This window comes from Budorcas taxicolor, chromosome 22, assembly GCF_023091745.1.
Source record: "Budorcas taxicolor isolate Tak-1 chromosome 22, Takin1.1, whole genome shotgun sequence".
NCBI lineage: Eukaryota > Metazoa > Chordata > Mammalia > Artiodactyla > Bovidae > Budorcas > Budorcas taxicolor.
Genome location: NC_068931.1, coordinates 33304460 through 33331443, shown reverse-complemented (window position 1 = coordinate 33331443; position 26984 = coordinate 33304460). Strand labels below are relative to the sequence as shown.

Here is a 26984-nt window from a genome sequence, read left to right as displayed (position 1 = left end):
TTAAAACACAAGAAACCAAACAAGAAGAGGTAAATGTGAGAAGATCTAACTTAAAAATCACAGAAATTTTTAAAAATCTACTCAAAAGTAAAAAAATTCAGTAGGTGAGATGAATCCTAAGCTAGTAGGGAAAATTAAGGGCTTTGGGAATGAAGGCTACTTCGAAACCATTAGTGGCTATGGTTGAGTACCTACAGGAAAAGTAAATAGTGCTGGAAAATATGGTTCTTTTCCGTCCCATTAGGGTAATTTTAGTGCATGGTTAACAGGCTCTTGCCTGGAAAATCCCATGGGTGGAGGAGCCTGGTAGGCTGCAGTCCATGGGGTTGAGAAGAGTCAGACATGACTGAAGTGACTTAGCAGCAGAAGCAGAAGCAGGAGGCTTAATACGGAGAGGAGAGGGGAAAAGCCTTTATGTGTTCAGAGGGAAAAAAAAGGCACTTTAGTGACCGATGTCATCAATACAGTCTTGCACTTTTTCAAGGAAGGGACGGGACGAGCATTGCGGTATCCATCCTGTGCCCAGGGCCCTGTGCTAAGTGCTTTCCTTAAATCTTACAACACCCTGTGAGGAAAATAGTACTATTTTTTACAGGTATGTAAAAGCCAAGTAACTTGCCTACAATCACACAGCTAGTATGTGGTGGTTCTAGAAGAATTCACACCAAGATGAAATTCTAAAGAGTATGTTCACCCACTATACCTCTTATCCAGGTGTTCTGACCTGCAATCGTGTGCTTCGTTTTCCTGCAGCACAATTAAAATAGAACAATCTTCTTGAAATATCACACAAACACTGTGAAAACTGAGCAGGAATATGTATGACAAAGCAACCAACTTTTTTGAATGGTTCTGTGTATACATGACATTTTATAATACATTAGCCCACTTACCACCAAAAAGAACCCAGCAGCTTAATATAAGGCCCAATGGGCTTATCTATGAAGTGGTGCACCTAGGGTTTGGCCCTCAGCTGAAAAGCCTGTGTTCTTTTACCCAATGCTGGCTCTTATGTACAAGTAGAGATAGTAATATTGCTTTTTCTTGTAAAAACTTTGAAGATATTCACACATTTTTTTTCCAGAAAATTGAGGGATTTCCCTGGCAGTCCAATGGTTAAGACACTGTGCTTCCAGTACAGGTTTGATTGCTGGTCGGGGAACTAAGATTCTGTATGCTAAGTGCAACCAAATAATACGAAAAGTTAAAACTTAAAAAAACAACAACCCAAAATTGAAAGTGATTACTACTGTAGATATTATATGCAGCAATAGTAGCAGTGTTAGTCACTAAGTCATATCTGACTGTTTGCGACCCCATGGACTGTAGCCCACCAGGCTCCTCTGTCCATGGGTTTCTCCAGGCAAGAATTCTGGAGTGGGTAGCCAGCCATTCCCTTCTCCAGGGGATCTTCCCGACCCAGGGATCGAACCTGGGTCTCCTGTATTATAGGCAGATTCTTTACCATCTGAGCCACCAGGGAAGCCATACGCAGTAGTGTCCCTCTAAAAGCAATGTTGCCATTCAGTACCCAAAAGAGGAAGGGGACCTGGATTTTGGTCTTGAAGCGATCATGGATTATCTGTACTTCCATGGCATGGACAAATCACCCAACTTTTTTAGGTTTCTGTTTTCTCATTTTTTTCCTATTAAATGAGGGTATTCAATTTAATGAGTTCTGAGTTTTTCTCTTGCTCTATAATTCTTTGAATCTATAGATTCTTTCAACAGAGTAGCCATAGACACTTGCTTTTAGCATAATCAAGTAAAATATAAGTTTAAAGAATTGACTTTATTATATAATTTAAAAATTAATACACCAAGTAAGTGACATCATCCTCATTTCTATAAGGTTAGGTCATTAATTCAAGTAAAGTATCTTGTCTCTTCTTGTCTTTAAATTTTCCTACTTTGTTTTAGAACCATATCACAACATCAAAACGAAAATTCTTCATGAGGCCTATTTCAAAGAACCATATTTTTTTCTAAGGACTAGCACTGGTCTTACTCAATGAATCTTTTCATATCATCACCAGGTTTACCAAGTTGATAAGACTTACTCCAAATTTCTGCTCTAGAGTGTGATTAACTTGGGATTTTACTTTCCAGAACCAGCTGCTCAGCTACCGTCCCACCATTTCAAATCATAAATCAAAAATGGATGGTCTGGAAAAAGAACTGAGTAACTTGAATCGTGAATTTGAAACTTTGCAAGAAAAGGTAATATGTTAGGTCAATAGCATTAACTCATTTTTTGCTTCAAATTGTTGCTAGTTTTTTCCCCAAACAACTTAATTTGTTACTCATCAATTCGCTCTTCATATAGGTTCAAATAAATTCCAGAAAAGCACAAACATTATATAACAACATTGATCAGACAACCCAAAGTGCAAAAGAGCTGGACTCGAAGATTAAAAATGTCATCCGGAACGTGCACAGTAAGAAGAGTTATTCAGCTCGATTAAGTATCTCTTATACTACTTTAGTCTTTGTTGTACAAAGAAAGAGTTAGCATTGTGAAAAAGAGCCTATAGTGATACTGAAAAGCCAATACGAGCCCTCTATTAAAGTCCCTGCCTCTTTTCTTAGTAGTCTCCTGGAGTCCAGAATTCCCAGGTTAATAAACAGCTTGATGTTTTCCAGTTCTCGTGAAGCAGATATCTGGGACGGAGGGAGATGGAAACAGGGTGCCTTCAGGTGATTTTTCCAGAGAGCTGGCTGAAGCGGGGCGCATGATGAGGGAACTGAGGACCCGCAACTTTGGGAAGCACCTGAGGGATGCCGAAGCTGAGAGAAGGGAGGCTCACCAATGTAAGAACCCTGCCAAATGCTTGCATCCGGTCTGTTCTGGTTGGTTTGACATACAGGGTGCAGAGTACACCGTGCCAGGTTGGGGAGTTGGTCACCATTTCAGTCTCTTATTACTGGTAGAACACCATGTGGTACAAATGGGTAGCCCTTCCAGGTTGCTGAGAGGTTGTGGAATAGAACTCCTTTTTCTTCAAAAATATTTATTACATTATAGTTGATTTACAGTGTTGTGTTAATTTCAGCAGTGATTCGGTTACACACACACACACACATATATATAAATTTTTTTCCATATTCTTTTCTGTTTTGATTTATCACAGAGTATTGAATACCACTCTCTGTGCTGTTCAGTAGGGCCTTGTTGTTTATCCATCCTATGTATGATAGTTTGCAGCTACTAATCCCAAACTCCCAGTTCTTCCCTCCCCCACCCCCTACTACTTGGCAACTGCAAGTCTGTTCTCCATGCCTATGAGTCTGTTTCTGTGTGTAGATAAGTTCATTTGTGAACATATCACAAATTTAGATTTAGAGTCTGCATATAAGTGATAGCATATAGTATTTGTCTTTCTCTTTCTGGCTTTCTTTGCTTACTTTGATAATCTCTGTGTCTATCCAAGTTGCTGCAAGTGGCATTATTTCATTCTTTTTAACAACTGAGTAATATTCCACTGTATATGATACATGTGTGTGTATGTATATATGTGCACACACACATCATATCTTTATCCATAGAATCTTACCATCATGCAAAAAAATAGTTTCTTCTCCTTAGATATTAGACACTGGTACCTCTATTTTGTTTTTAACTGCATTTTCATTCTTCTTTCAGCTCTACTGCTTTCTCATTATATCATTTTTAATAGTCCCCTCATCACCATTGGGGTTTTGAATCATACATTGATATTCGTATCACTACTACCAAAAAAAATGGATGTACTAGAAAGTAAGGGAATATAAATATTTGAACTAAGGAAAAGGCCACATTAACTCAAAACTTTAAAAGCAATAGGCCTATATTTTTCCAAATGCTGAGCTTTATTCTGTAGTGGAATGACATATCAGTGGTCAATCTACAAACAGTGGCATCTCTCTTTTAGTATTTGTGTTGTTTAATGTTAGCCTCGGAGACAGTATTAGTAATAGAAGGAGCACGTGCTTTATACTCTGCAAGTTCAGTTCCAGTTCCAAGGCTGAAACCTAGGCACCTAATTTCTCAGGCCATCCATTTTCTTATTTGAAACATGAGAATGATAATCACTGTCTTCATGTGGTTGTCATAAAAGTTAAATGAGACAGTGTGTACAGGGCACAACATAACATAAACACCAGCCTCCTTTCTCATTCCCTTGCAAGTTCAAGGAAAACCATGAAGTGAGTAGAAAATCAATTCTTCTGTAGTCCTTATAACTTAGTGTCAATGCACTCATTTCTCAAGTGGAAAACAAAAAGGTGATATATTTCAGTGCTGAATCGGATAAGGAGCTGGCTGGAAAATCACCAGGTGGAGAACAATGGACTGGCGAAGAATATACAAGATGCTTTGAACGATTATGAAGCCAAACTCAGTGGCCTCCATGCTGCTCTACAGGAGGCCAGGACCCAAGCAAAGCAGGCCACCAGCCTCAACCGGGAAAATGAGAGGGCTTTGGAATCCCTCAAGGTGAGGTCATGGTCAGAATCTGTACGGTTCATTTAAGAACAAGCACAAGGGAGCAGGGAGCTTTAATGTTAATCAAGTGGCAGAGTCAGGAACCTGTCTGTGTGGGAAACCCTAATCAAAGAGGAATGAGGCAGTAAATGCAAAATCAAAGTATCTCTTATTCCTCAATGGCTAGAAGTATTTCTGAACTTAAACCACAGGGAAAGCAGACCCAATCTCTTCATCCCAACTCCTGATTGGTAGAGGACTGGAGGAATAATGCTGCCAAATAGTTGAGAAATTACTATTGTTATAATTAATTCAAAGTATACAATATGTGTTTTAAATAACTGACATTTTATGTCTCCTGTGTGTGTTAATCACTTAGTCGTGTCTGACTCTTTGTGACCCCATGAACTGTAACCTGCCAGGCTCCTCTGTCCGTGGGGATTCTCCATGCAAGAATACTGGAGTGGGTTGCCATGCCCTCCTCCAGGGGATCTTCCCAAGCCAGGGATCAAACCCAGGTCTCCCACATTGCAGGTGGATTCTTTACCGTTGAGCCACCAGGAAAGCCCAAGAATACTGGAGTGGGTAGCCTATCCCTTCTCCAGGCGAACTTCCTGACCCAGGAATCAAACCAGGGTCTCCTGCATTGCAGGCGGATTTTTTAGCAGCTGAACTACCTGGGAAACCCAACATAGGACTGACCCACTCCCCCCCCCCACTCCAAGAAAGAGGAATTTGGTAAAAGAAAATGAATAATATTTTTGCAGATGGTAATATAGTTAACTCCCAAAGCCTCTGCAGGTAACACCTCTGTTGGATTATGCCAAGGGGAGGGAGCAGGACCCAATTTTATGGATCTCTGAATTCTGGCAGCCTCCACCCTAGTTTCCCAAGGTCTTATGTGCTTTCTTAGTTAATTTTTTCTTTTTTTGGCTGCACCATGCGGCATGTGGAATCTTAGTTCCCCAAGCAGGGATTGAACCTGTGTTCCCTGCATTGGAAGTGCAGAGTCTTAACCACTAGACTGCCAGGGAAGTCCTCCTGTGTGCTTTCTTATTGAAACGCCCCTACATCTTCATCAGGACCAGCATGTAGAGTGTACTGATGGTGCTGATTTGCTTACTTCAACTCCCTCTTCCTGATCCACTAACCAGAGCTTAATTATGCATCCAGCTCATTGGCCTGGTTGGCCCTAGTGTAGAAACCTCCTCCAATGTGACAGCAGTTGTTTCGTTGGCATCTAGCTTGCGGAAACTATGACAACACCTCCAGACGACAAATTGAACTGATGTCTCATGGCTTAGGAGTTTCCTAGATGATCTTTAAGTTCAAGAAGACATTTTGACTCTGAAATTACCTCTATGCTCTTGTCCAATAAATATGCCTGTGCCTTCTGATGATATATTATGCAGCTCACAGATCTTTCTCTCTGCAGAGACAAGTTAAGGAAATGCATTCCCTCCAGAGTGACTTCACCAAGCGTCTAGCCACAGCAGATTCTTCCTTAATGCAAACTAATAATGTCCTGCAGTTGATGAAGAAAAGCCATGAGGTAGAGGCAAAACTTGTTTTCTAGAAACTCGCAAAGCATGTGAATTGCATTTCGAGGAGCTCATGAGATAGGCTAAACATTTTTCCCTCAAATATATGTCTTTATATGGCAGAAAATATACCAAAATGTTAACAGCAGTTGTCCCTTAGGGGAGGGTTGAATGATGTGTCTTCTTTTTTTTTCTCCCAAACTTTAAACTTTTTATTTTGCATTGGGGTATAGCTGATTAAGAACGCTGTAGTAGTTTCAGGTGAACAACTAAGGGACTCAGCTATACATACACATGTATCCATTCTCCCCCCACCCACCTCCCATGCAGGCTGGCAGGTAACATTGAGCAGAGTTCCATGTCTTTGTTGGTTATCCATTTTAAATATAGCAGTTGTGTACATGACCTTCCCAAAGTCCCTAAGTATCCTTTCCCCCCAGCAACCATATGTTTGTATTATATCTATTTGCCTATCTATCTACCTAATTTGCCTGAAATAAGCAAATGTTACTTTTGTAATAAAAACAAATTCTGCTAGTATTTTTTAAATATCATTTTCACCAATGAGATGAATAAGGTCTGAGGAGCTAATATAAAACAAAAAAGTGACTCCAGTTGATGACACTGTATTGTATAACTGAAATTTGCTACAAAAATATAATTTAAATCTTCTCACCTTCACCCCCCCAAAGAAGGTAAGGGGATAAAATATGAGATGATTGATGTGTTAACTCGGTGCAGGGGATCCTTTCACAGGGAATACATATATCCAATCATCACTTTGTACACTTCAAATATCTTACAGTTTTATGTCACTTATAGCTTCTTGAAGCTGAAAAGCAATTAAAATAAGTCAGGCATACATTAATTAACAGAAGACATTTAGGACTGGTAAAAGATTGGCGATATCTCAGAAGCCCGCTGGGCATTTTGAAAATATCTTTTATGATTGCTGTTTCTAAATCAGAAAATGTGTTTAGGTTTAGTACAGTGATACAGTAAGGATAATAATGTGCTTTTATAAAATTTATCAAAGTGGGTACCCATCGTATGGAAAATGCTCAAAATGGTGGTGAAACTTGGGAGAATATTCACAGTGCCACTGTGTGAAGTAGCCAGGGAGTAATTGGTGTGGTGAATGGGCTCAGGAAACAATTTCTCACTGTTGCTTCATAAAAACCTCATTTATGACAAAGTTCAAGAAAATGGTATATCCATGCTTGGCTTAAATTGACACGATCTCTTTTTCACTTGGAATATACAGGAATATGAAAAATTAGCTGTCACTTTAAATGAAGTAAGACATGAACTAAGTGACAAAGTGAGAGAACTTTCCAGATCGGCCAGCAGAGCATCTCTGGTGGAGGAGGCAGAGAGGCACTCGCAGTCCCTACAGGAGCTGGCCAAGCAGCTGGAGGAGTGAGTAGGCCGCCTGGGGGTCCTACCGCAGGGGCTGCTGGAGCCTGATAGGAAGTACGGACCAGGGTTGGGGGCAGCACCCAGGGCCCAGGTCCGAACCCAACTGATTCCCAGCTGCATCTTTGGAGCAGAGCCTCGGAGCCCACAGCCCCGAATCTCCATCGGCCAAATGAATGGGGAGGTAAGGGGGCTTGGCTGCAGGCAGAGGCCACTGCTGGAGCCCTCCTCCTATACTGTCTTCCAGGATCAAGAGGAACGCCAGTGGGGATGAGCTGGTGCGCTGTGCTGTGGACGCTGCCACTGCCTACGAGAACATCCTCAACGCCATCAAAGCAGCCGAGGATGCGGCCGACAAGGCCACCACTGCGTCTGAGGCTGCTCTCCAGGTGGGCACCTGCTGTGATACCTTCTCTCAACACACTCTGGAGATGACTCACTTTTCTGATTTCTTTCTGTGTGCACAGGAAATAGAAAAACAAAGCTTATTTTAGATCAGAATTTGTTATCTAGAATAGACTTGAACTTGCTCTAATATGTCATTTCTGTATTTACTTGGCTTTTGGATAAACATAGCCCAGTATTCAAAATCATTTGTAAAACTAGATAATAATCACCCTGATTGTTGAAAGTATTATACCCTGATTCTTACCAGGTATGCTTTTAAGCTGTGTGATCAGGTATCAACATTTACCAAAGAAGAGATTTTTGTACACAATTTGAGAACCATTTATTTCCTGTCATTTGTTGTTCACCTGGGCATGTCTGTGGATCCTATGGGATCTGAAATGCATTATATAATAGGCCTATATCTAAAAATAAAAAACAAATTATTAACTATGAGAGAATTAGTGAACAGACTTCTTGGAAGGTTGAAGATTTTTAATCTCCCAAAGCTTAAAAGCCTAAAAGTAATTCAGCTCTGTCCTCTAGTATTGCAGAGGGCATTGTATAAGTGACAGTGAGAAAATGAGAAGGTGTCATATAATTTATCATTATGTCAACAGTGATGGGTCCACCTCCCCAAGCCACAAGTGTCTACTGAGAGCCCTAACTGTAGCTTTTAAGGAACAGTCTTTTTAAACCTCTGCCTTACCTTCTAGCCTCATTTTTTAAAGATTAAAGATAAGGGCTAGGATGAAAACTCTTACCCCGTATTTCCTAATGTATGTATCACATTTAAGACTGATAAATGCTTTGCTTTCAGACAGTAATAAAGGAAGATCTTCCAAGGAAAGCAAAAACTCTGAGTTCCAACAGTGATAAACTGTTAAACGAAGCGAAGATAACACAGCAGAAGCTACAGCAAGGTATGGAAGGGGTGGCTGTTGGGGGCTGGGATAGTCAAGGGCTTGGAAACAATCTATGAGACCAGGAGCAAATGCACTTCTTGAATCTCAGTGTCCTTGTAGGTGGTGCTTTGTAAATACATTGATTTGATGTTTCTACCCTTCCCAGCTGGCACTAGTGGTAAAGAATCCGCCTGCCCATGCAGGAGATGCAAGAGATACGGGTTCGATCCATGGATTGGGAAGATCCCCTAGAGAAGGAAATGGCAACCCACTCCAGTGTTCTTGCCTGGAAAATCCCATGGACAGAGGAGCCTGGTGGGCTACAATCCATGGGGTCACAAAGAGTCAGACACAACTTTGCAACTGACTACCACCAGCCGATATTCTAACATAAACCAAATTAGTTAGACTCTCATGAATCTAAATAAATCTCGAGACTGATAGGCTTGTTTGGGTCTGGCCTTGGATTTGGGAGAGAGGATTCTTCATTTAATCCCATATGCCCATAGTGTTGGGGACCCATGTAGCTTTGAGGTGTGTACAGTGCTGCTGTCTTATTTAAGGCCCAGATAAGTAGCTTCAAGTCATTAGAGCAACTGCTTCAAAATTTCTTAAGCCCTAAAATCTTAGTAAGTAAAAGCACCAAAAATCACTACCGCTGTGATAGGTAAGGATTTTAAAATTTTTGCCTTTGAATTTTTCCCCCCTTTTAATTTGATTTTTTAAAAAATCAGACCATCTCAATCTCACCAAATTCCTGTGTTCAGAAAATGCTGTCCCTTGATTTTTCTCTGGTCTCCTGTGGTCATTCATAGGTGAGCAGCTATCTTAGTTCATAGCTCTCATTCACCTTCTCAATCCTTTCAAAGTGATTAGATAGCCTCTACCGGTAAATAAATACATTTATTTTATCATTTTCATTTTTAAAAATTAAAATGAAAAATAAATATCAAAACATGAAAAAGAAAATACAAAAAAATATGTAGTCTGCCTAGCACATTTCAAAAATTAAAATTTCCTGGTATGACCCCTGTTCTCTTTACAAAATATGAGCTAAAAGGTGAAGATCTGTGTTTTTTAAAGGATTAGGATGTTAACTACATTGTTATTTAAACCAGTCCTGGAATCACAGTTTAAGCTGTGTGTAATCAACTGTGTGTATCACATTAAAGCATTCACTGGTCGTTTTCCATGACCCCCAAGGGGCAATATTATCAGCTAGAAATGCCTATGAGCTTTGTTCCTTTCACTGAATATGTCCTTGAATGTGTCAGTTTGGAAATGAATGGGAACGGTGCCTGCTTTGTGTGCGTGTGTGTTTGCTTCAGTGGGGCCTCTCAACAGCATTCCTGTACTTGTTTTTTAGAAAGGCCTTTTGTCTGTTTATGGCTGGGCTGGGTCTTTGTGGTTGCTCAGGCTTTCTCTAGTCCTGGAGAGCAGGGCACTACTCTGTAGTTGCAGTGCGCAGGCTTATTGCAGTAGCTTCTCTTCCTGGAGAGCATGGGCTCCCGGGCACTCGGGCTTCAGGAGTTGTGGGACACGCTTTCAGTAGTTGTGGCTCCCAAGCTCTGGAGCACAGGCTCAGCAGTTGTTCCTTGGCATGTGGGATCTTCCTGGATCAGGAATCAAACCTCTGTTTCTTGCATTGGGAGGTGGACTCTTTACCACTGAGCCACCAGGAAAGCCCAATATTTCTTTACTCTTGACCAAAGGGGCATCCCTTATACATTATTCATTCATTAATTTATTCAAACATTCATTCGCTTGTTCCATAAATATGTACTAATATTTTACCCCAAAGAGTATTTTATCCCAAAGAGTGCCTGGACACAGCAATGAATAAGATAGACACATCCCTTTCCTTGGGTGTCCCTTGTATCTCAGTTGGTAAAGAATCTACAATGCAGGAGGCTGGTTTTGATTCCTGAGTCTGGAAGATCCCCTGGAGAAGGAAACAGAAACCCACTCTAGTATTCTTGCCTGGAGAATCCCATGGGCAGAGGAGCCTGGCGTGCTACGGTCCATGAGGTCGCAAGAGTCTGACATGACTTAGCGACTAGACCACCACCGCCATCCCTTTCCTTTACTAAGCAGAGAGTTTTGCCCTGAGCAGAGCAGAAGTTAAGTCTTCCTTTGCGTTGGTAGGCCTTTCCCTTTCTTCATGTGCATTTCCAAGGAGCCTGGTACCACAGGCTCTGTATGCTCCTGGCCTCTATAATGGAGGACCTGGGGGTCTAGGAGCAAGCAGTGGGCATCTTGGGGATGACTCCTAAGATGCAGGTCTGCTCAATGCTGTGCAGACCCTGGCTACTCCAGGGGCCACCAGTATCCATGGAGGATCAGGATCTTTAGGGTAATTACCTCTTCCTACTTTATTTCAGAAATCAGCCCGGCTCTCAACAACCTGCAGCAAACACTGAAAACTATGACAGTTCAGAAAGGCCTGATAGACACCAATCTCACCAGCATCCGAGGTGATCTTCATGGAATACAGAGAGGTCAGCCGCTCCCTAACCCACTGGACTTGGCTTCTTTTGTCAAACATTTTAGAGACTTACACCTCCCTGTTTGTATGTGCCTTAGATGACATCGATGGCATAATCAATAGTGCAAAGAGCCTGGTCAGAAACGCCAATGACATCACAAATGAGGTTCTAGATGGGCTCAACCCCATTCAGACAGATGTGGAAAGAATTAAGGATACCTATAGGAGCACCCAGAGCGAAGATTTCAACAAGGCTCTCAGTGATGCGAATAATTCAGGTAGCAGGTGTTCTCTGGCAAGATGTATTATCCATTTTCTCCATCATTATGTGCTTTGGTCCGTTGTAATTTTTCCCCAGTAAAATCTGATCTTAGAAATTAAAATATTAAGAAACAACTTCACATGATCCATTCAAAGAATATGGCTATTCTGTTAGTTAAAAGGACCAAGTAGGACTTTAGAGGAGCCAAGGTGACTGGCAGTGGAAAGAATCAGAACATGTGAAATTCCTTAAAAATTTTTATTGACTTAAATAATTTTGCCTATGTCACACAGAATTAGAAAAAAACCTGTACACTTTGAAAAAAATTCATGAAATATTGCTGTTGGTTTTCCCTTTAATAGAATGGAGATGTAGTCCCTGAATCATGACCACTTGGATTATGATTGATATTAAAGATCAAAAAAGAAAGATTTATTTTTTAGTTTATTAATTTTTAATTGAAGGGTAATTACAGTGTTATGTTGGTTTCTGCCATATATCAACATGGATCAACTATAGATATACATATGTCCCCTCCCCCTTGAAAGGTCTATTTTTTATAGTGTCAAGAAAGATGATTTGATATCCAGAATAAAATCTATATAGAAATATGTGTAACATATGTTTCTATAATAGAAAAAAAGTTTTACCTGATTCTGAGTCATCCTATCCAATGTGTGGGACCCAAACATACCCTTGACAAATACAATCCACAAGAACATCTCTATTTAACCTTTCCTCAACTCACAATGATAAATTTCTGTTTCGTAATCTCACCAACAGTGAAGAAATTAACTAACAAACTGCCTGATCTTTTGAGTAAAATTGAAAGTATCAACCAACAGCTGTTGCCACTGGGCAACATCTCTGACAACGTGGACCGCATACGGGAACTAATTCAGCAGGCCAGAGATGCCGCAAACAAGGTGGGTGTGTCCCTCATTGCCAGGCACCAAGGCTCATTCTTTGATAACTTACTCTATTCATTAAGAAGTGAAAGATATCCAGGTACTCAAGAATCAGTTGTCTTTCTTGCCCAAATTCTTTGGGTGCTCCCCATGTGAAAGTTCATTTCCTCCCATCACCTTTCAGAAGTTCACATCATCTTCATCCCTTAAATGACCTGGTATGCCGGGAACAGTGGTTTCCTTTCCACTGGCTTATGCAGGCAGGAAGCAGGGTTCTCCTCCAGGCTCTAGGCAGTAAAGTGTTATTGCAAGTTCAAGTAAGGGTTCCTTGATCAGAATGTGCAGATATGATACTGCACAAGCCCTATCTTCTCACGGTAACTTGGGAATTCTAGAATCCACTTTTAGTGAGGATGGAGGAGTGGTTCCTACCCACATGGACAGTGTTCTGAATATGAGATTATAGCAGTTTTCCTTCATTGGGAAGTTCCATCAACCTTTCTTCTAATTTTAATCTGACATTATTTACTTGAATTTCTGATACTTCTCTCCCAACTTGTTTTATCCTAAAATAATGTAAATGAAATATTTTGTATTTTTCAGCCAACTCCCTATGAGATATTTGGAGATTAGAGGGATGGAAGCCAAATCAGAATATCATTGCCTTTGAGGCACCATGGTTGATTTCTAGGCTTATATTCCTTACTTTGAGCTTCAAAATCTGCCTTTTCTTTTAAGAAAGAGAACTTCCAACACAAAACCTTTAGCAGAGAAGCAAAGAGCCTAAGGCACAGTTTGGCAGAAACCACCCTCTTTGTACCCATACACGTCCTATAAAAAGCAAATGGAAAAGAGTGTGCTTCTAGCTTTGGCCTCTCTATGTTCTTCCACTAATTTAATGAACAAAATATGAACTGTATAAATAGCACAGAGGTTTAGCGCTGATAACCAAGGCAGACTGCCTTGCTCCTTTGTTTTTTAATATTTATTTATTTGACTGCATCAGGTCTTAGTTGCTGCACGTAGGATCTTCACTGCAGCATGGGTTTCTCTCTATTTGTAGCATGTGAGCTTAGTTGCTCAGGTGTGTGGGCTCTAAGTTCTCTAACCAGGGACTGAAGCTGCGTCCCCTGCACTGGAAGGTGGATTCTTAACTACTGAACCACCAGGGAAGTCCCCAGACTGCCTTGTTTTGATCCCTGCTCTGTCACTTTCAAAGCTAAGACTAGTTTCAGTACATAGATAGATAATATTTCACAAAAATATTAAAGCACACGTGAGAAGCTATGTGGGAATCCAGATCCAGGGTGGTGGTGACCTCTGAGAAGGGAGAGGCAACTAGGACTAGGGAGGGCTATATAATGGGCTTCAGTTGTAACGGGAATGTTTAATTTCTTAAGATGGTCATGCGTATGCAGGTATATTCTCTATTTTTGTGTGTTCATGAGATGTTTTCTTAACTAAAAATTTCTTTAAATGAGAAAGAGCTTTCCAAGTGACAAAAAACAGAAGGGCATGCCACAGACTCAGGATGTGTGGAGTGTATGAAGGGCGAGGGCGAGTAGAAGAGACAGGGGTAAAATGAGCCTTGAGTGTTGTGGGGGAGCTCTGTCCCCATGGGCACCTTGGAGTGACTACAGCTCAGGCACCACTAGGCACCCCTGCCTGATACCTGCATAGACAGGGTCCTCTGTAAATACATGCTTGGGAGATAAAATGTAGAGGTGGTGTAAGTATCATTCCTAGAGTTATTCTTTAGATAGTTAGGGAATTTTTATTTTCTGTGTTTTAATGCAGAGCTACCCAAGGGGATCCACAGACCAGAGCTAGTCAGACGTTTGTTACTGCTCCATTATATATAAGTACAAAATTGAGAGTAAAGGCTTAGAAGCTTTCAGTAACTTGAATTGCTTCAGTATCTCAGAATGGGATCAATAGGCTTGTATTTTGCACACTTTCTTCATTTCATTTTTCTAGTATTTAAGTTTTTATATATTTTACAAAAGTATTGGTCCGGGGCAGATAACAGGGGGAAAAAAATGGTCCTTTACCGTGAACTTAAGGAGCACATTCTAGAGAGCCTCAACGTACTTATTTTTAAGGACTGAGCACCTATAATAAATGCAAAAACATGTAACATGTTAATAAGAAATGATTCCTTAAAGAGTTAATTCTTTAAAAAAATATTTTGATGTATTGTGCATAGATTGTATCACACTGAGTGCTTCCATACAGGTTAGCTCATTTGCACAAAAACCTTCTGGGGTTGGAATAATAGTAATTATTATTAATGTTACATATTAATAGGGCTATAATACATAGTAACAGGGTTAATTTAATACTAATATTATAACCCTATTACTAATTGTATATATAATTAGAGTTTATATTATAATATATAATATTATTACTAATAGGATCATGATATTATATTAATCCTGTTAATATGTATTTTAACCCTATATGTATAATTCCCTATATTACAATTATATAATATCATATATTACATATTATATGTCATCTTTATCACATTTTATATGTAAAACCTCATTATTATAATACATTAATATATTATGATGATGGTGGTGGTATTGTTATGACATTGTTATGTCTAATATTATAGACATATTGTTATGGCTAATATTATATTAAAATTATAACCATAATAATGATGGTAATAATTTACTATACAGATTATTGTTGCTGGCACAGACAGCAAAGTATACTTCCCAAAGACCCTTGCCTCGTGGGCAGGAAGAACAGGAGGGCTTTACTCTGCTACTCCTGGAGCAGACACCTGAGTGTAGACTCCAGGCCTAGGGGGCAGCTATATACCTTCACTCCCTATCCTAGCCACTTGGGAGCAGCTACAGTCACAAGCCTCCACCCCGAGCACCCCACCTTTCTCCCCTGGACCAGCTAACACTGTGGATCTGGTCCCTCTCAGGTTGCCGTCCCCATGAGATTCAACGGTAGATCTGGAGTTGAAGTCCGGCTGCCAAATGACCTGGAAGACTTGAAAGGATACACATCTCTTTCTTTGTTTCTCCAAAGACCTGAATCAACAGAAACTGGTGGGACCGAGAATATGTTTGTGATGTACCTCGGAAATAAAGATGTAAGTATTGCTCTGACATTTCCCTGGTTTTTAAAACAGAATATGGCTTTTGAGGTGCGTGACACAGCCATGTCACTGCCATTGGCATGGCAGGAGGAGATTCCACTGCCTCTGATGGCTCCATGAGAGATCTCTCATCAATTTGAAGTTGCTTTTGGAGGCGGGGATCTAGAAGCCATGCTAGATGGGCCCAGCATGTGAGCCCATGTGTGTGTACACCTGAGCACATCCATACCTGAGGCTGAAGATCAGCACCCTCCCGTCTCAACCAGGCAGCAGTATCAAGGCTTTCTGGAGATCAGAGCAGCTCTTCCTCACTGCTCTAGACTCTGTCCTCTTCTCAGGGCACCCAGCCGCAAACCCTCCCATGTCTCTGGGGTGGGGACCCTCTGTGAACGGGGCCTGGAGAGAAATTAAGCCTCTCCTGCCTCATTAGTGAGAAATCCAGTTGCTTCATTATTATAATTCCAAATTCTTTAAACCACCACTGTTATAAATATTTTAAGCAGTTTATTTTAGCTTTTAATTCCTCCTCTTAAAATATCTCTCTTCCACGTAAGTGTCAGAGGAACAGGTAATTAGTGACTAGGTTATTCATACATGAATGGAAAAGAAATGGGCATCCCAAGTGGCTCAGTGGTAAAGAATCTGCCTACCAGAGGAGGAGATGCAAGAGATCCGGGTTTGATCCCTGGGTCAGGAAGATCCGCTGGAGAAGGAAATGGCAACCCACGCCAGTATTCTTCCCTGGGAGATCCCTCAGACAGAGGAGCCTTGCAGACTACAGCCCATGGGATCACAAACAGAGTTGGTCACAATTGAGAGACTGAACACACGCGCATGGAAAAGAAATGCCTGAAGTATGGTTCTTGAAAATTCTGGGCAGTTAGGAAATTGTTGGCCATCACTAGTGGACATTGCATTTAAGGATTCCTGAAATCAGCACTGTTGTTGGTTACTCGTTTATGCTTCAAGGATTGGGGATTTATTTGTAAATTTCTTCTGACTCTGCTTTGTATTTATGGCAGAATGTACATGACTTTGTTCCTTCAACAAACTTATACCATATATCTACTACATGCCACACCCTGTATTTGTGTAAACAAAAATTTGTTTCTTGAATGTACTTAATGTGTACTTAAAACAGGTTAAAATAGTAAATTTCACGTTATGAATATTTTACTACAGTTTTCAAAAATTTGTTTTTACCTTAAGGTGCTCACATTCTAACAGGGAAGAAAGATCTATACATAGCTGACATGATAACATAGAGCGAACAAGCATGCCCAGAGTATTGAGGGGACCTTGTACGGCATAGGAAGAGCATAAATGGCTTATCTTCCTTCCCAGAATGTAATTGAATGGCAACCTGAGTCCGTATCTGGCTCATCTTTATGTCAGGTGCTTGGCAAATACTTGCAGACTGAGCGAATGGAGGAGTGGATAAATTAATGCCCTCCTGATAACGTGAGCAAAGACAGCCCAGACGTTAATCAACTGTGCTGTCTGTATTATTTTATACCAGAGTGTACCTCATTCGTTCTGTCTGCCCAGGGCTGACTAAATGATTTGAAATGCGCCCTCTGGGGATGGTGAGTTCGGAGAATACAGTATGTGGAATGCTTTGGTGTCTCCAGGCTTCCAGGGACTACATCGGCATGGCTGTTGTAGACGGCCAGCTCACATGCGTCTACAACCTGGGAGAGGATGAGGCTGAACTGCAGGTGGACCAGACCTTGACCCAGAGCAAAACTCAGGAGGCAGTGATGGACCGGGTGAAATTCCAGAGGTACGACTCCGATTGATTACAGCTCTTTGGTAATCTGACCTACGGTCACCAAACTTTAATTTTGTATTGCTGAACCCCCTTTTAGTACTTTAGCTTTGATTTCTTTCATCTCCTCATAAATCTTTTATAACTTTTTTGTCTGACTTATTTTTTAAACAGAATTTATCAGTTTGCAAGGCTTAATTACACCCTAAAAGCCACCTCCAGTAAGCCAGAAACACATCAATTCCATGACATGGATAGTGGGAATAGCAACACACTCCTCAATTTGGATCCTGAAAATGCCGTGTTCTATGTTGGAGGTTACCCATCTGATTTCAGAGTAAGTTCGAGTGTTATTTCACGGAATGGAAATATTTAAAATTTAATTTGGCATAATGATGTTTTAATCCGTTATATATAAAATGGATTTAATGATATATTCTTAAAGCATCTATAGTGATAATTACTAAACATATTGAATTATTTTATATGCAGTGATCTAGGCATAAGTGTATAATTTAAATAAGCATCATTATCATTCCTATTTCACAGATGACAAAATTGAAACAGAGAGGTTGAATAACTTGCCCAAGATGAGACAGCTAGAAAACAGCAAAGCCAGGGCATCTGTCTTCAGGGTCTGCATGCTCACCCCTATGCTATATTGATGGTTAAAAGCGATAGAGTTAAACTGTTTCTTGGCCAACCTGATCATTGTCCTTTGTTCAACTGGTGAAAACTTTTTTGTTGTTGTTGTTTTTTTTTCAGCCTCCTAGTAGACTGAGATTCCCTCCATACAAAGGTTGTATTGAATTAGATGACCTCAATGAAAATGTTCTGAGCTTGTACAACTTCAAAAAGACTTTCAATCTCAACACAACAGAAGTGGAGCCTTGTAGAAGGTAAATAAAACCTAGAAGCTGATGTCTCTCTGTGATTTTGCAGTCATATAGCATAAAAAGCATATGTAATTTATACTTAAGAAATATAAATAAGGAAAAGTCTTTTCCTTATTCATATAAAATATTAGATGGACAGAATTTTCTTGATTTTGTAAAAAGTTTTCAGTTTTTGGTGCCTCCTACCACAAAATATTCAACATTAGATGGTGCCTGATTTAGGGCACAAACTATTTATTTACTGTAAATTTTTTAAAAAGTGAAATAGTAGTCCATAAAGAACACCATGACTTTGGGATATGAACCTATTTGAAAGTTGCTGCCTTGAGCTTCTGACCTACCCCAAAGTTTAAAAGATTGGGAAGATTCTAATATGAGACAGACGGAGTATTTATTACTCAGAATAAAATTATATTTCATTATATATTGTTTCTTACATTGTAAGACCTTCAGCTGCTGGGTCACGTCTTCCTAAGCAGATGTTTGCAACAGGGTCTCCTGAAGAGCACCTCTGTTGAGGTAGAGTTTGATCATTGTGGAGTGTAAGAGCAGATCCAGGAGATACAGTGGACTGTTTTAACATTAAATTTAAAGATGTTTCCTCTTTAACAAAACATGACAACTTGATTGCACAGGCTTTGCTCACGTTTTCATCAATAAGCATAGTTTCCTGGCAGTCTTTTGCTGCTGTGTTCTCACTTAACGATGATTGGTGTTGGCAGGAGAAAAGAAGAATCAGACAAAAATTATTTTGAAGGTACAGGCTATGCTCGAGTTCCAACTCAACCAAACGCCCCCTTCCCCACCTTTGGACAGACGATTCAGACCACTGTGGACAGAGGTCTGCTGTTTTTTGCAGAAAACCAGGTAACCTTTGACAAGCATCCAGATGTTACCAAATACGTCCATTCACTTGAACAATTTTGGGGTAATTGTTATTATAAACAAATTATAAACAATTTGTGATTATAAACAAACAGTTATTATAAACAAACAATGTATCTGGAAAACAATGTGCAAATTTTAGCTGCATCCTTTCCCTTGGCCCTACTCTGTTGGATTGGCCAAAGAAGTTCATTTCCATAACATTTTATGGAAAAAACTCAAACTTTTTGGCCAACCCAACACTTTGTTGGGCTGTGCAAGTGTGTGTTTTGGTAAGGCAAGTCATCCAGAATTTAAGAAGATGCCACCAAAATGTGGGAGAAATTGCCGCTTACCCATCTATTTGTGTTGTCAGTTTTGTTCTTTGAAAACTACTGTTTGCCTAATAATCTTTGCCTATTCTGCCTAAAAAAAAATGTTAAGTCTTCCTGAGGTCTCTGAAAGCTAAGCTGTTCGACCTCCTGCTGTTTGCTTCTTGGTCTGACTCTTTTCAGGCCATAAGAGATTTCATCTCTATCTGCCCGACCCTTGACTTTCCAAGACATGGAGGCTTCTGTTTTCGAGCAGCTGAGGTTCCTGGAGACCATTCTGACATCTCCTAGTTTAGAAAAGGCCAAAAGTGATACTCTGTGAGTGATCGTCAGCACCATCTGCTGGTAGATAGGCCTAGACTTAACCTCTCTAGACAATGAGCTCTTCTTGAAGTTGCTGCATAGGACATGTCATTGTTCAGTCCCTCAGTCATGTCTGATTTTTTGTGACCCCATGGACTGTAACACACCAGGCCTCCCTGTCCTTTACTGTCTCCCAGAGTTTGCTCAAACTCATGTCCATTGAGTCAGAGATACCATGCAGCCATCTCATCCTCTGTTACCCGCTTCTCCTTCTGCCCTAAATCTTTGAGTCGGCTCTTTGTATCAGGTAACCAAAGTATTGGAGTTTCAGCTTTAGCATCAGTCCTTCTCATCAATGTTCAGAGTTGATTTCCATTAGGATGGACTGGTTGGATCTCCTTGCAGTCCAAGGGACTCTCAAGAGTCTTCTCCAGCACCACATTTTGAAAGCATCAGTTCTTCAGTACTCAGCCTTCTTTATGGTCCAAGTCTCACATCCATACGTAACTACAGGAAAAACCATAGCTTTGACTATATAGACCTTTGTCAGCAAAGTGATGTCTCTGCTTTTTAATAAGCTGTCTAGGTTTGTCATAACAGCTTTTCTTCCAAGGAGCAAGTGTCTTTTAATATGGTTGCAGTCACCATCCATTGTGATTTTGGAGCCCAAGAAAATAAAATCTGCCACTGTCTTCATTTTTTCCCCATCTGCTTGCCATGAAGTGATGGGACTGGATGTCATGATCTTAGTTTTTTGAGTGTTGAGTTGTAAACCAGCCTTTTCACTCTCTTCTTTCACCTTCATCAAGAGGCTTGGAGAAATGTGGACCAGTCCATGGGATTTTCAGTTTGAGAATGCAGGATTGATATGGAGCTTGAGATTTTACCAGACACTTTGTCTACAGGGTGGGTACACAGGCCTGGTCCCCCTCTCCTCTCTTGGGGTTGTTCTGGACTCCTAGGGAGAGTCCAAGGCTGAACCAGTTCTGATGGTGTGGGGGCATCCTGACCTTACTGAAGAATGCAGAGAGCTGAGAAGTCACACGGCATCTTCAGGGCAAGGCAGTTGTTTTCCGCAACAAGGTCTTCTTTGTACTAGGTTTGGCCAAATATTTTGTAAAATGCTACAGAAAAACCTAAATGAACTTTTTGGTCAACCCAATACATTTTGAAGTTCTTGGAGACTAAGAACCAGAAATACTATTTATATTAGAAGAAATCTTATGAAATGCCATTAGTAACCAGATAAAAGGAGCTTTCCTGGTGGCTCAGTTGATAAAGAATCCGCCTGCAATATGGGAGACCTGGGTTCAATCCCTGGGTTGGGAAGATCCCCTGGAGAAGGGAAAGGCTACCCACTCCGGTATTCTGGCCTGAAGAATTCCATGGACTGTTTAGTCCATGGGGGTCACAAAGAGCTGGACGTGACCGAACAACTTTCATTTTCACTTTTTCACTTTCAATCAGATAAGAGAAAATGATCCCCAGTGCTGCTGTTAAGTAGGATGAGTTGATGTTATTCTGTTCTTTATGAGTGTGATGAACCCTCACTGACTTCCAAGAGCAAGGCTTAGGATCCAGAGAAAGACTGACTTTCCGTTTAGGTAAGGACTCTTGTTGGGCTTCCCAGGTGGCACCACTGGTAAAGAAACAAAAACAAAAACAGCCCACCTGCCAATGCAGGAGGTGGAAGAGACATGGGTTTTGTCCCCGGGTTGGGAAGGCACTGGAGGAGGGCGCGGCAACCCACTCCAGTATTCCTGCCTGGAGAATCTCCCGGACAGAGGAGCCTGCCGGGCTACAGTTCATGGGCTTGGAAAGAGTCAGACATGACTTAGTGACTAAACAGCAACAACAAAGCAACCGTTAAATGGAAGATAGAGGAGATGATAGGAATACATCAGAAAACAGAGGGAGGGCAGTGGGGTTTGAAGAAGACCCTACCTCTCTCCAAAATGTGCGTGTATGCCTTCTTAGTTCAGAGGAAGAACAGTGCTTAATACTCAGCTCCTGGGATGGGGATGGGGATGTCGTTCCAGTCATGTCTGATTCTTTGCAACCCCATGGACTGTAGCCCACCAGGCTCCTCTGACCATGGAATTCACCAGGCAAGAATGCTGGAGTGGGTTTCCATTTCTACCTCTAGGGGATCTTCCTGACCCAGGCATTGATTGAACCCACATCTCTTACATCTCTTGCATTGGCAGGTGGGTTCTTTACCACTAGCACCACCTGGGAAACCCCTCCAAAAGGTAGCAATCATGGTTTCCAATGATACTCGTGATCTGTATCTTTCAGTTGCCAGTTTTACATGCTGGTTATAGATTGGTATAAAACAAAATCAGGACAGTGGTGAGCATTTATTGTTTCCTTCCTGTGTGCCAGTTACTGTATAGATTGTTTAACATGATGGACAGGATTTAGCTGTCATCCCCATCCCAGGAATTGAGTATTAAGCAGTTTTTCCTCTGAACTAAGAAGGCAGCTGAAGCTGAAAGCAGGCTGGAGTTTGAATGCATGTGGCTCTTCCTGCGAATTCTCCTAATCTACATTGTCCCCCTGCTGTAGGATCATTTCATATCTCTGAATGTAGAAGATGGCCGACTCATGGTGCGGTACAAACTGAATTCGGAGCCACCTAAAGAAAAAGGAATCAGAGACATCATAAACGACGGGAAGGATCATTTGGTACATCCTTTGAATCTGTTTATCTGAATCATTACATGTTTTTAGTCCTTTAAGTTAGTGCACAGAACGCTTTTCTATTAGATGAACTTATTAACTGAGAGACATATCCTTTTAAAATCGGAACATTTTGCATGAACTATATAAATAACATCCATATGGTATAGATAAAACATGATTATTTCATGGATATGTGTATATGTATGGCTGAGTCCCTTTGCTATTCATCTGAAATTGTCACTATATTGTTCATCGGATATACCCCAATACAAAATAAAAAGTTAAAATAATATTTTAACATTAAAAAAAATGATTAATTTCAAATGCAAACATTTCGGGAATTCCTGGTGGGCCAGTAGTTAGGCACCAAGCTTTTACTACCAAGTGTGCAGGTTCAGTTTTTGGTCAGAGAGCTAAGGTCCTTCAAACTGTGTGGTCCAGCCAAAACAGACAAACAAATGCAAACATCTCTATTTAAATGTTTATTATTATAATTTTATGCAGATGTGCTACTGTGCTCAGAACCCTTGTATTAATATATATACCATGTATATAAATGAATCTGAAGGAAGGCAAAAACATAATAGCTCTGAACCATCATGAATAGAATTATTTTATTTCTCATTGCTGGCTGATTGATCTCTATTTTAGATTCAGATCAAAATTGGAAAAGTCCAACAACGTATGTGGATAAATGTGGATATTCAAAGTGTTAAAATTGAAGATGATATATTTGATTTCAGCACATACTATCTGGGGGGAATTCCCATTTCCATCAGGGAAAGGTAAGATGATCTTTTTTTAAAGGAGCGGGTCACCTCTCTTAATAGTTATGATTGCTACTGATAAATCTGCCTTGTTTAATTCCAGCAAAAACCAAAGAATTACTTTTCTGTATTAATAGTGTTAGCCAACAGAGTACAACAGGCTGTTAATACTGGGTAACAGGCCTGGCTGTCTGAAAGCTGTGGGGGTTACGGGTCAGGGTAGCGGGGAGATGAGGGAACAGTGTGCCACTTCCATTGTCGTTCCTGGGAGGAGAAAACCACATGAGTAGATTTGGTGTTGACAACACTGCCATCAAAAATAGGGGCTATATCCTGGGGTCCTTGTGGACTTCCTCAGTGGCTCAGAATCTGCCTGCAATGTAGGAGACCCAAGTTTTATCCCTAGGTCGGTCAGGTCCCCAGGAGAAGAGAACGCTACCCATGCCAGTATTCTTGCCTAGAGAATTCCATGGACAGGGGAGCCTGACGGGTTACAGTCCATGGGTTCACAGTGTCAGACATGACTAAGCAACTAACACTTTCACTTTCACTTGGGGGTCCTGGTTGGTACAGAGGAGAGCACAGGCAGCCCTGGGCACAGAAGGCTGGGGCACTGAAGTGTCTCCTAGGACATGGCACATTTGTATTACCTGCCCCCTTATGTGTGTGTTATCGGGGAGGGACTAGAGGCATGACTGTCTGGGATGAATGGATACACAAATGAATTAAATTAACTTGAATGGAAGTAAAGTTTAATGTGAATGAGAAAAATAAACATCACTCTGAGGATACACTTAAAAATAACTTTCACATTTTGTTCGTTTGTTTACATCCTTCCAAATGGCTGACAGTGATGTGTGGAAAGAAGATTCCTTGGAAGGGTTACTACAGCCTCATGACTAAGCTAAGAGAGCTCCCAAAATGTTTGGTGATGATTGCTTTCATATGAGATCTGAGGCTGGTTAACTCTTTTCCTAATTTGTCCGTCATTTGGAAGGAGCACTAGAGGTGATTTATGAAGTGTTGTGCCGAGGTGGTCTTCTCAGATCCTTATACATTTGAACAGCTGTCCAGCCTCAATAAGGAGACACTGATCTTTGTCTTAAAGCTGTCTGGGGACTTCCCTGGAGGTCCAGTGATTGATACTTAGCCTTCCAATAGAGAAGATGCAGGTTTAATACCTTGTCAGGGAGCTAAGATCTTATGTGCCTCCTGACCACAAACCCAAAATATAAAAAAGAAGCAATATTGTCGCAGATTCAATAAAGACTTTTAAAAATTGGTCTACATCAAAAAGATCATAAAAATTAAAGCTGTCAGGGTTGCCCCCAAAGACAGAGATGCAGGTGAGAAAGTTTAGCACTTTAATAGAGTTTGGGAGTGAATGTCTTTCCTCTCTAGGTTCTTTGAACTAGAAGGGACCTTGTGGATCATGGCATGTAGCCTCTTAATTTTAATGTAGAAATTAAGAGCCAAAGAGGTAATATTAATATTTAGTATAATCAGTACTAAATAGCAGTTCAACCTTGAATAGCTAGTTATGAATGGCCAGTAAACTTGGTTTTATTCAATTAAATGTAATAAAATAGAGTAACCTAAGGCAGCACCATTCACACATTGGAGGCTGTCATTTGTTTGCTCATTGCACAAGCACTCCTTGGCTTTCTAATGCCATTAGTGTGGTCAGTTCTGGGATGATGATGAACAGGGAAGAGTCTCAAGTATAGCAGAAGGGAGACAGTAGAATAAGGCCAGTGCTATCAGATGGGAAGCTCAGGGTGATGGGGACCCAGTAAAGGAATCTATCTACCCATTTAGGGTATCAGGAAAGTGGTCTCTGACTAGATCTGAAAGAACCTGACATATGAAGGGCAACGTATATAGAGATAAGAACCAAAGTGTGAACTCTCAAGAGGACACTATGAGGCAGGCCCTTGTGGCTGGTGTGGGAAGCAGGGGCCAGACCACAGAGGATCTTGAGAGTCACAGTAAGGACCAATGGGGACTTCTGCAGAGAAAGGACACGATCAGACTTGGGTTTTCAGTAGCTTGCTGTAGTGCAGGGTGCAGATTGGATTAAGAGGGAAAAGGCAGAGGCAGATGGTGAGGTTAACAGGTGAGAGGCAGGTGGTCTGAGCTGACCACGGAAACGACAGTGCCAACGAGGAAGAAAGAGTGGATTCTTATTATGTTTAGGGCAGCAGATGGGCAATGCTAAAAGGCTGCTTGGGTTTGAAGAATAACAAAGAAAAGCTCTCAAGAAGGACTTTGATCTAGCACTTGGACAGATGGCCAGCACCAGCAGAGAAATGGGGTGGTGAGCTCAGTCTGAGACAGGCTTAGTCCCAGGAGACAGCAGGTGGAGATGCCTGGAAAGGACTAGACGGAAGGCCTTGACCTCTAGAGAGATGTCCAGCCTGGAGAAAGGGTGAATGAAGCTTGAGAACAGGTGGCTACTGAGGTTATGGGGGCAAGTGGGCTCTCCCAGAGCCAAGAGGGATTCTCAGAGGTGTTTGCCTCTGTGTGGTGACAGCAGAAAGTCCACAGAGGGTGTCGGCCAAGCAAGGTTTACTAGGAAAAAGTAATGGGTGAGGATCCAAAGAAATGGCTCTAGTTTGGGCTTAGCCATCAATGAGTAGGGTCACCTTGGATAAGTCAACACTCTTTGCCTTTTTATTTCTGTCCATTAAAGAAATACATATATGGATATTGTGGTAAAGAATTTGCCTGCCAATGTAGGAGACACAAGAGATTTGGCTTTAGTCCCTGGGTTGGGAAGATCCCCTGGAGAAGGCAATGACAACCCACTCCAGTATTCTTGCCTGGAGAATCCCATGGACAGAGGAGTCTGGCAGGCTACAGCTCATGTGGTCGCAAAGAGTCAGACATGACTGAGTGTGCACTTGTGTGCGCATGCACGCACACACACACATATAGATAGACACATAGGATTTTCCTAGGCATCTGTTTTAGGGTCTTCCAAACAGGGACTGCTTCCTTTTTCTGGGTAAGTTTATACTTTCAAACTTCAAGGACATGGAACATGCAGGAGACAGAGGCTGGTCAAAAGATTTCGCTGAGCTTTTCCTCTCTCTCAACTAAAATGCTTAACAGTATTCAGCTGTTTCTGGCCCTGCTTCATCCCTCTGGTGCTGTCCTTGATGGTTCAGAGTCCCGAGACCCCCTTCTGACGTGGGTCACTGGGGAGAAATCCTCAATGACCCACAGCTGAGTCTGTAGGGGCAACCAGCAGTTCTTTCAAAGGAGGGAGGTGCCCTGAGCCCTGGCAGGGGAGTAATGGAGACAGTCAGTGCTTGAGCCTAACGTGGAGAGAAGCAAGCCTCGCGTTACCTCTATGTACAGGAGCGTAGGCAAGAGACTTTGTGAGCATGGTGTTTTCTCTCTCTCCCTATAGCGTACCTCCTGGGACTGGGGACCCAGATCTTGGAGTGGCTTGTGTAGGATTAGAGTCAGAAGCCAAGCCACAGTCTGTTAATCCCATCTGCTCCCCATGAGAAGAGCAGATCACCCCTGATGATGCCAGAGATGCACTGCCATCCCTGACAGTGCCTCAGACCAACGAAAAACACTTCCTGAGGAGTTACGTACATCATTGCATCACAGAGTATGATAATATCACATCACAATGAAACGAACTCCAAAACTATACACGGGGCAAGGATCTGTTGAGCATTTCTTAATACCCAGCACTGAGTTTGGGATTTGATTTTGCTTCTCCTGCTCTCTGAGATCTGCCCATAGTAGGCTGGACCCGGCTGAGCCTGTGTGAACAGCTTGGCCCATGGTGTGTACACATACCCCAGCATACGCACCCATTCTTATGGCAGCCTACACCCCTCCTCAGCCACGTTCCTCTAG

The 26984-nt window shown here is 41.4% G+C and overlaps 1 protein-coding gene and 1 non-coding gene across 2 annotated transcripts in view; one reads left to right on the top strand and one right to left on the bottom strand.

Annotated features, from left to right (window-relative positions):
* Positions 1-26984, top strand: part of LAMA3 (laminin subunit alpha 3) — a 253009-nt gene that overhangs the window by 198495 nt on the left and 27530 nt on the right. Inside the window, exons 45-62 of the mRNA XM_052660252.1 lie at positions 2110-2220; positions 2327-2438; positions 2644-2811; positions 4278-4474; positions 5898-6014; positions 7268-7422; positions 7667-7808; positions 8627-8729; positions 11093-11209; positions 11295-11474; positions 12242-12384; positions 15314-15484; positions 17122-17273; positions 17433-17595; positions 18024-18157; positions 18877-19021; positions 22222-22341; positions 22990-23123. Of these exons, the coding sequence (XP_052516212.1) occupies positions 2110-2220; positions 2327-2438; positions 2644-2811; positions 4278-4474; positions 5898-6014; positions 7268-7422; positions 7667-7808; positions 8627-8729; positions 11093-11209; positions 11295-11474; positions 12242-12384; positions 15314-15484; positions 17122-17273; positions 17433-17595; positions 18024-18157; positions 18877-19021; positions 22222-22341; positions 22990-23123 (2564 nt within the window). The remainder of the gene's footprint in view (positions 1-2109; positions 2221-2326; positions 2439-2643; positions 2812-4277; positions 4475-5897; positions 6015-7267; positions 7423-7666; positions 7809-8626; positions 8730-11092; positions 11210-11294; positions 11475-12241; positions 12385-15313; positions 15485-17121; positions 17274-17432; positions 17596-18023; positions 18158-18876; positions 19022-22221; positions 22342-22989; positions 23124-26984) is intronic.
* Positions 5424-5496, bottom strand: TRNAG-UCC (transfer RNA glycine (anticodon UCC)). Its single transcript has one exon. It is a non-coding gene; the product is annotated as a tRNA-Gly (tRNA).